The sequence below is a fragment of the Apteryx mantelli genome, chromosome 14 (genome assembly GCF_036417845.1).
Source record: "Apteryx mantelli isolate bAptMan1 chromosome 14, bAptMan1.hap1, whole genome shotgun sequence".
In the NCBI taxonomy this organism is placed as follows: Eukaryota; Metazoa; Chordata; class Aves; order Apterygiformes; family Apterygidae; genus Apteryx; species Apteryx mantelli.
Genome location: NC_089991.1, coordinates 11815103 through 11824583, shown reverse-complemented (window position 1 = coordinate 11824583; position 9481 = coordinate 11815103). Strand labels below are relative to the sequence as shown.

Genomic DNA, 9481 nt, shown 5'->3' with positions numbered 1-9481 from the left:
CTGCGGGAGCGCGCGCGCGATATGCGCGCGCGACGACGCACCCCGCCGCGCGCCCTGGCGGGTTTCCCATATCTCTCGCGAGAGCTGGCGGTGGCAGAGAGCAGCTCGGAAGTCCCGCCCCTCTCGGCGGCCGCATCGCGCGTGCGCGGAGGCGAGTGGCCCAGCCCGAGCTTCCGGGCAGGTAGCGTGGGGCGGGGGAGGGGAGGCGATGGGGAGCGCCGGAGCAGACGAGTCGCGGGGGTGAGCGCGGGCTAGAGCGGCCGCGCGGCCCGCAGGAAGAGGAGCGGCGGGGCCCAGCTCGCCGGAGCCGGAGCGGCGGGGCCTCGCGGCGTCAGCAGGTGCGGGCGGGGCGGCCCGGGCGCTGCGGGAGGCCCCCAGCGCCGGCCGGGTTCGGGGCGCCGGGGCCTCCCGCTCCCTGTGGCCGCCGGTGGCGGCGGGGCCGGCAGCGGCCTGGGAGGCCTCGGCGGGCGGGCCCGGCCGGCCCCGCGGCGGCGCGGCCTTCGCGGCTGAGCCCGCCCGCTCGCTGCCGCCGCGGCTGTGGGGCCGGAGCCACTAGCAGCCGCTCGCAGAAGAGCTCTGCCAGTTGCCTTAAGCCCCTCTCCCCGCTGTAGGTTCCCTCAGCTAACTTCGTGCGAACATACCGGGAGCTTGCTGACGTACCTGAGCCTTATCTGCGTATTTCTGTAATAATTTTGCCCGTGTTGTTTTAGAACATGATAGGCAACCAGTCACACGAAGTGTGATTTATCCTAGGTGCTGTACTGCTGAAACGGCGCTAGTATAAACTGGAAGACCTTCCTTTTTCAATGTTTCCTGAATTACATCAGAGAAGCATGTGCCTTTATAAGCAGCATTTGTAAAGCAATCTGTTACTGTTCTTCAAAACTATCCCAGTAGTGCTTTGGTGTGCATCTTATGCCTAAAGTTTCAGAGTTTATGCCAGAAGAAGAAAAAAGGGAGAGGCACTATTGACTTGCATAACTGGACTCTGTTAACTGTATATCAGCTCCTGTAGCATGACCAGATGCTTAGTTTTTTTTTTTCTTTCAGTGTGTTTAAAAGAAGTGATAAAAACAATAAAACACCTAGTGTAAAACTTCAGCTGTGCTATTTGAGGCTGAGAATACAAATATGACTTACTCTGCTAGTGCTTTCATATGTAGATCTTTCTTTGTATAAAGTACTGTATGTTTATCTTTTTAATGCAGCACACTGATTAGATCACACAGCTTGCAATTCTGCGCTGAATTCTACATCAGCTGCTTTTGCTCCAGTCCCTGCAAGATGCCAGCAGCCCTTGCAGAGAACAGCCAGGTTATCTGTGAAGTATGGGCAAACAATCTGGAAGAAGAGATGAGGAAAATTCGAGAGATTGTTCTAAGTTACAGCTATATAGCAATGGTAAGTATGTTATACTTGACCTTTTTGTCACAGTCAAGGGATTTTTTTAGGGGGGTAGGGGAATAAATTGATTCTTGAGACAGAAATGGTGTTTTCCCCTGACCAAACTGAGCGAAAAGTTAAGTGGTGAAAACGTAGCAAGCTGTTCAGTAGTAAGCAGTTTATGGATTTTAGTAAATGTAGTATTCAGTACAGATCAAATGAGAGGTGGGGAAGTGAGAAACCATCTTTGACATCTGAAATCATTTAATATTTAACTATTTCTGTTGCATAAACTAATGTCTCAAACAGATCAGATGTACAACTGGGTTTAAATCTGCTAGATTTCACTAGTATATTTGTCCTTTGAATGCCTGTCTCCTTTTGGCTATGGGAAGTGCCATGATACTGTAGGACAAAAGGCCTGCGAGTGACAACTTGTTAGCTGTATGAGTGTCTCCTTTTTTACTGCGGTCAGATGCTGGTTCTTACAGAATGGATTTTTCTGGCTGTAGGTATGAAAATGTGTTCAGAGAGTTTTATTTAAGAAGACCAAGAATCTTAAAGAGAACTCTAGTTTCAAGGTGAGGGGAAAGATGGGAGGAATGGTTTCTTTTCTGGTCTTAAAAGTATACATCTGCTTGGCAGGAGTCAGTTAATTATATAACTGTTTCTAGTTATTGTACTATGCCAACTTTGCTTAGGGACTCTAAACGTCAAGACGTGCAAAGTCCTTAATATAAATGTGGCATAAAAATACATGTCCCTGCACAGTGTGCAATATTAAAAAATGAAACACTTAATTCTATAAATGTGGTTCAGTTTTGTTGTCACCAGTTGGTTGGTAACAAGCTTTCTTGCTTCTTTGCTCTATTTGATCTTAATGAAAGTGTTTTTAGATAGATCTGTGCTACTGTCTGGACTGATATCATATATGAATAACTGTGCAGGAAGACTGGACACAAAAAGAAATGGGAAGAAAAGTTGTCAGATGCACAATACTGGATTCCTTATGAAAGTTTTTTGATATGTTCTTTATTAAGATAGTTAGTAGAAGTTATGTGAATAAATTTGAGTGTAAAACTAGTCTGGAAATTTGAGGTTTCAGTAAAGATGGCACACAATCACTGGCTAAGTAAAATGTTTTTCATATAATATACAGTTTCTCTGTTGTTAAGGTCTGTTTTGATTGGCAGTAGCTTTTATTAATTTAGGTGTTGGTTGTTCTTCAAAAACAGTGAATACTATCACTATCTGGACTATCACATTAAGACTGCGAGTGCTAAATTTAACTTGTATTTAGAACATAAAAGAACAGTGAATAAATATAAAATGCTCATTTTAGTAGATCTAGGGAAAATGAGAGGACAAGTCCTTCAAGAGAGGGATGTTTAGATTATACAGTAGTGCATATTGGATGATTTTATAACTCTTTTTGCTCTGGAAAGAAACAACACTGAAAGAGGATACCTGGAATGAATGAATGAATATAATAATTAACCAATTGTTTAGGGATTTTTTTTTTCAGTGTCTGACCCGTAGCAGCTTAAAATACTTTTTTTTTTTTTCCTTTTTGCATTCTGTTATGTAAGTAATCTCATAGAAAAATGTACAGAATTCCGTGCTGAGACTTGAAAGTGGAACTGAATATAAGACTGCTAATAAAGGAAGTGATGCAATAAGATTTTTTTCCCTCTTTTACTAGGACACAGAATTTCCTGGAGTTGTTGTAAGGCCAATTGGTGAATTTCGCAGTTCCATAGACTATCAGTACCAGCTCCTTCGGTGTAATGTGGACCTGCTGAAAATTATCCAGCTGGGCCTAACTTTCACAAATGAGAAGGGAGAGTATCCTTCTGGAATCAACACCTGGCAGTTTAACTTCAAATTCAACCTTACGTGAGTCCTCTGAGCTAGGGAATGATTGCCTACTCTCTGCTGATGCACTGATGCTTTCCTTTGGCAAATGCAGGTGTCACTGTGTTCATTGATGAATGATTCTGAGAAATAAAAATTCAGAATCTAATACAGAGGGATTATATGGGAATCTATTTTGTCATGACAGAAGTTTACAGTACTTCTGGAAGTTAAAGCCTTGCTAAACGTGATCCTTAATATCCTTTTCCTTGCTAAATGGCTTATACCCAATAATTGTATGGGCCTTAAACTTGTATTCTGGAACAATGTTATAGTCATTATAAACTTTTTTTTTTTAATTCATCTCTCTAAAAATAAATGGACATGCTCTCCTCAGCAATGAAGACAATACCTCTTACAGATCCATGCCAAAATACAAGCTGGGGTCTAAAGGGAAAAAAAATGATGAAATCATAAGAGTTATTCAAAAGAATGAATCTTGTTAAACGGAGTATGGCAGTAGTTCTCATCTCCTCTACGGTGTAATTTCCTTGTGCAGCTGAAACAAACTTCATAATCCCTTCCTGTGTAACTGTAAAGACAAGCTCAGCATATACACCACTAGAGCTGCCTGGAAACATAAAGAGAGTGTTTCTCTGGCAAAAGCACAAATTCTTTGGAAATCAGTATTTTATGAAAATGTTACTGGAAAACATTACAATAATTTTAGTTAATGTATTCTGTTTATGCATTTATTGACTCTAAAAGTTGCAATATTTAGTTCCACAACTTTGTCAGTCCCTTAGAAGTATCGAAATGAGAATGAAGTATTTTTGATGCTATGAATGCCTCATTTGACCCCAAATGACTATCTTTGTCATGAATTTTTTTCCCTTCCCACCATGCCAAACAAAGCAATGTAGTACAGAAGTCAGGTTCTTCAGCTCTCCACCAAGCATATCATCATCACTCATTCCAGTCTTACTTCCTTAGTCATGTTTGAAAAGCAAAGTAGTATGCAATTTTTTCCACTCCCAAAGATGGAATCGGAGATGAAGATAAGGCTGTGATGTGAAAAGGAAAAATGTAGGCAGCAATGACGCTTGCTGCTTTAGAGTTGCATCTCTTCCCGTTCAGGACAACTTCCCTTTTCTCTGTGCTGTCATGTGGTACTTCTGCCTTGTGCCAGCAATATTGTTCAGAATGCCCTTCAGTTCTATGGAGGTGTATTCTTTGGAATTTGCACTAACAATAGGATTATTAACTGGTTTAAATTGCAGAATAGATTGCTAAGAATAGTTTAGGTTGCAGTAACAGTATTAAGAAAACTGATTTGATATGAATTTCTAGAGACAAACATGGAACCCAGAGATGGCCTTACGGGTCACTGGTGGTTTGAAATAAAGCACATGGGGCATTTTTCTGAAATGAGCTTGCCTTGTTAGTATCTTGAGTGCGAAGCTGCCTTTCCCTTTCAGGGAGGATATGTACTCTCAGGATTCCATAGACCTGCTTGCGAGCTCTGGGCTGCAGTTCCAGAAGCATGAAGAAGAAGGGATCGATACTCTGCATTTTGCTGAGTTGCTTATGACTTCCGGGGTCGTCCTTAGTGACAGCGTGAAATGGCTGTCGTTTCACAGGTAGGTCCGAGAGGGTCACTGACACTATAAAGTGAGAAGTCTCTTGTTGATTGAAATACTCCTTCTTTTGTCCATGGAGACTGACACAGGTTTTAAGGAGAGGAATTAGCAGCTCTGCAATTCTTTAAGGATGCTAAGGCTAAGTTTAAGAAGTAAGGACGGTTGGCACTTTGTTTTGTATTTGCACTTCCTGTGGCCTGACTTTTGTGTATGCATTGCTTGCAGATCCTTTCTTTGACTCTTACAATCTTTCTCTATGGAAACAGTTGTTAACAAGTTGAAATATGATTTCTACACTTACTTCTGTGTATTGTAAAGTAGGGTTTTTGTTTCTTACTTACAACATTGTTGTTCATTTCAGTTTTTGCCTTATGTTTATGTATAGGGGAAGAAATCTGTGTAGTGGAGGTGTCTTTCTTGTAGCATTTTAAGCAATTTGATTACAAAGCCTCTTATGTCTTTGATATCCTTGCAAGTGAAAGGACTGGAGGGAAGAGGAGGAGGTGGCAACAGATACTCCTAGGATTTCCTGCTTCCCGTGTTGCCCATAGCTACAGAAATTTGCAGTGTTGAGAAGAAAAGTCTGTTCTTCCCAACAGCATAGATGTTCTGTAAGAGGTTAGTGGAGGCACACAGGGAAGCAGTCAAAAGTCCTACATTGAGATAGATGGTCAAGATGAATCCTGACTCTAATCTACAAGAGTTTTGTAAACAGCTAAAAATGTTAAGGTTTGAAAGCTATAGCATATAAAATTCTTGTGAAAAATGTGATAAGGCCACTGAATATAGCTGTTGCCTATTTATCTGGCTTCTGTATGTTTTTGTTTTCAGTGGTTATGACTTTGGCTACATGGTGAAGCTGCTGACAGATTCCAGGTTACCAGAAGAGGAACATGAGTTTTTCCATATCTTGAACCTTTTTTTCCCATCTATCTATGATGTAAAGTACCTAATGAAGAGCTGCAAAAATCTCAAGGTACTTGCATCTCCCCAGCAGGCCCATAGTAATAAATGGGCGTTAACACTAAATGAGCAGTAAACCAAATGACGGAACTGCTGCATATATCAAGTCTATTAAAGCTGGAATGTGTATAAAAGCTAAAAGTCACATGTAGGCACCTATAAGTTTATATCTAACAGATACTGCCTCCTCAGTTCTAGACTTATCAATATGCATGTTGCATAGGGGACGTTCCCATAACCTTCCAGTTTGCATATCAGTGATTTCGGAGGCCAGTTGAAATTCCGCATGCTTGTCTTCCCTGTGCAAGGTGAAGCACTTCTTTTGAAATGAATTATTGCATGGCTTGATTAACTGGTAGAACGCTCAGAAGGTGAAAGTAATTTATCTACTGAATCACAGACTTGTTTGAAAGGGAGGGAAAGGTCCAGCATCTGTAACTTATGAATATATCTACAGTCATCTTGGGTATCTGCAGTAGGAAATCAAGGTACCAGAATTTCACAAGTGTGTGTATATATATGATGTTCTTGAACAATATTTACAGCAGTGTTATCACTCAGCTGGTGTGCCAGTACTGCTGGAATCTGCATCAATTCATCTTAAGAGCCATATTTGCACTCAGCGTTCTGGAGAAGCGTGGCATGTGACAGTTTTGGTAAGAGATGGATTTTAGGAAATAAAGTCTGTTCTGTTCTGATTGCAGGGCGGCCTTCAAGAAGTGGCAGATCAGCTAGATTTGCAGCGAATTGGGCGACAACACCAGGCAGGATCAGACTCTCTGCTCACAGGAATGGCATTCTTCAGAATGAAAGAGGTAGTGCTGTATTCCTCTTCTTTCAGCAGCAAGACAAGAGGGCCGTAGTTCCTGTTTTGATTCTTCTTTCTCCATGCTCTGTCCACAGATGTCAACACACACAATGTTGGGGGTTTTTTGTTTGTATTTTGAGCCTTATGGTAGCTCAACTTCAAAGTGTCAGTCATAGAAGTGTTGATACTGGCACAGACTTTCTTCATTTACTCCTCTTTCTTGTGCTTATTTAAATTCCCATGCTGCATCTTAGAGGTGGCTGACCTCAAATTACCTGTTTAATTAACGTTAGGTGCTTTCTGATTAAGAGGCACAATTAAACAATGCCCATTTTTTTCCTTTTTTCTTTCTCTACAGTTGTTTTTTGAGGATACGATCGATGATGCAAAGTATTGTGGGCGGCTCTATGGCCTTGGCACAGGAGTGGCTCAGAAACAAAATGAAGATGTGGACTCAGCCCAAGAGAAGATGAGCATTTTGGCTATTATCAACAACATGCAGCCGTGATAAGTGGAACCCCTCAGCAGAACACGGTTCCCATACTGGCAGCTGCTGTCCTCAACCATTTTCCCTAACAGTGTCTCAAACAAAAGGCATCTACAGTATACAGTCTGCAGAAGGCCTACAGTTTTGCTGAAGAGAAAAGCTGCATCTTCATCTGAAACCAAGAAGGGAGTTGACTGAATTCCTAATGCCAGCATTGGTGGCTTGCCATCTTTTTAATACCAAGGGCAAGAGACAAACTATTGTGTATACCTCTGTTTTTTCCTCTTTATACTGTACAGAACCTGCAAGGAAGACTTAACGGTAGAGTGTTCAGTAAAGCTAAGGGTCTGGAAATCCAGTGAAATCGGACACAGACACGCACACAAACTTGCAAATTGTGCTTTAGGAAGCTTATTTTAAAACTTCTGCATGTTGTGAGGGTGACAGCTTCACCTCATGTTTTGCTTATTTTTATCTTTGTGTAGTCTGTGGATATTGCTCCCTTTGATCACTGCGGAGGTTTGGGAAAGGATGACATTAAAAATAATCCTTGCAGCTAAAAATATTCAGAGATTTGCTTTAACAACAGTGAGAACGGATATATGGAGCTGATTTGATCAGCTGCATAGCTTCTAATTCTGTATGGTACAGGTTTGACCTATACTGAGCCTCAGCTTAGGTCTTACGGGTATTAATAAACTGTTCTGGAATAGATTAAGAGAGCCTAGCAGTTCACCTTTGCTAGAGGACCTTTTGACAGGGGACTGGACCAATATTCTGACTTCGCTGCTCTTCAACTTGGCATACAAATTTTGTTCTTCTCATTGCAACACAAGTAACTCAGCAGACAGATAAGTATTTCTCCCTCTTTCCCCTCCCCCTTCTCCAGCCCCTAATTTTTGCTACATGTTTAACAACTAACAAAAGTCCTTTTCTCTTCATTATAAAAATCTGAAAAGTAGCCAGAGGATGAAAGAACAACTTGGGATTCTGACTTTTTTAAAAAAACAAGCTATTCTATTAATTAGTACATTATTTTCAACAGGTCTGTAATGACATTTCTTAAAAAAAAGAAAAGAAAAAAAAACCCAACCCTTTTGGACATGGCAAACTTAAAATTTTGACTTTGTCTTGCATTTTAAAGAAGCTTAAACAATTCATTATTAGGAGTTAAGGTTTAAGGCTGGTATTTAAAATGCTTGTAAATACTACTTGTTTTTAATTTTTGTAAAATAAATTTTTTTAAACCAGGCCTTGTTTTGGATTTTCCATATAGCACTAAAATCCCCAAAGTTCAGGACTTGAAATCTGAATTAGAGAGGTGCCTGAATCTTAAAGAGGAGAACATATTTAAGCTTCATTCTCTTCTTAGGGTTTATGATGTGCTACTAGGGCAGTTCTTAGTAAAATCTGTTCTTAAGCTTATTGTACAGCAGCTGACTAAAGTTGTGTTTAAATCTCTTTGAGTGACTAATCTTGTATTCTCTTCCTGCTCTTCTCTCAGCACAGCTAGCAATGTCAAGGCAGTGTTCTGTCAGTGCAGCTTTGTTCTGTAAGGTGACAAATCCATTTTGCTCATCTGTCCTGTGTCAAGTTTTCCTGCTTCATCTGAACAGTGGTGGTGTTCCCTTAGGTGATGAGAGCTGCTTGGTTAAGCAGTAGCTCCCCCTCCTGGTTTTCAGGTACTTTGTACAAAATTTAGCAAACTCCACAAGTTAGTGGAAAAGGCTCACCAGACTCTTTAACACATCGACAGAAGGATCTTCTTTGGGTATAACCACCAGCTTTTACCTACTGCTATTCAAGTTGCTTTGAAGCTTTACTTTTAGTCTGCGGCAGTATCTGTATCAGGTATTGGTATCAAGTCTGCATTTTGGTTAAATGACCTGGAACAGTTCTTGATCTAAATCCACCATCTCTCCTACTTTTTTTTTTTTTTTTTTTTTGAAAACAGTCGTCTATTTTGTGCCTGTCAGCTTTCTCAATTCAGCCTTCTGAGCTCATGGCCATATCCTAATGTGAACGTTTCTCCTGTATTTAAAAAGCTGCTGCTAGAAATTACTAAGATAGATGCTATGTTCACTAAGGCTTTTGCAGCCTTGCTTGCCTTTGCTCTTCCAGGAAGACTTAATTTTTCTATTAAGACAGGCAAAGCCTTCAGTAAGCTGCAAGACTGGTCATACTGTTGCATTTTCAAGAATTCAGAAGCTGGTGTCAATTTTGACACTTCCAGAATAGCAACAGTCCTACAGAACTTGATACTACCTGTTGCCTAGAACAAGCTAAAATTTACCATCACTATAGCAAAAAGCATTTTGTTTGGCTGTGGATATCCCCAGAAACAGG

General features: G+C 41.0%; 1 protein-coding gene across 5 annotated transcripts; it reads left to right on the top strand.

Moving 5' to 3' along the window:
* Positions 1-166: 166 nt before the first annotated feature.
* Positions 167-8385, top strand: CNOT8 (CCR4-NOT transcription complex subunit 8). Of its 5 annotated transcripts, none has more exons than XM_067305105.1 (7): positions 167-181; positions 1209-1401; positions 3086-3279; positions 4716-4877; positions 5709-5853; positions 6545-6655; positions 7007-8385. In XM_067305105.1, the coding sequence occupies exons 2-7, from the start codon at positions 1285-1287 to the stop codon at positions 7154-7156; spliced, it is 879 nt and encodes a 292-aa protein (XP_067161206.1). In that variant the 5' UTR covers positions 167-181; positions 1209-1284; the 3' UTR covers positions 7157-8385. The 5 variants fall into 5 exon arrangements, with proteins under 5 accessions (XP_067161206.1, XP_067161207.1, XP_067161208.1 ...); XM_067305107.1 differs by lacking the exon at positions 167-181 and adding an exon at positions 261-338; XM_013953733.2 differs by lacking the exon at positions 167-181 and adding an exon at positions 550-607.
* The last annotated feature ends 1096 nt before the right edge of the window (positions 8386-9481 follow it).

What these genes read in the sequence shown, in the direction of transcription:
- CNOT8 (XM_067305105.1), top strand. Translation starts at nt 1,285, where the DNA reads ATGCCAGCAGCCCTTGCAGAGAACAGCCAGGTTATCTGTGAAGTATGG. An exon ending in GTTACAGCTATATAGCAATG is followed by an intron (nt 1,402 to 3,085) that starts GTAAGTATGTTA and finishes CTCTTTTACTAG; the next exon opens with GACACAGAATTTCCTGGAGT. An exon ending in AACTTCAAATTCAACCTTAC is followed by an intron (nt 3,280 to 4,715) that starts GTGAGTCCTCTG and finishes TTTCCCTTTCAG; the next exon opens with GGAGGATATGTACTCTCAGG.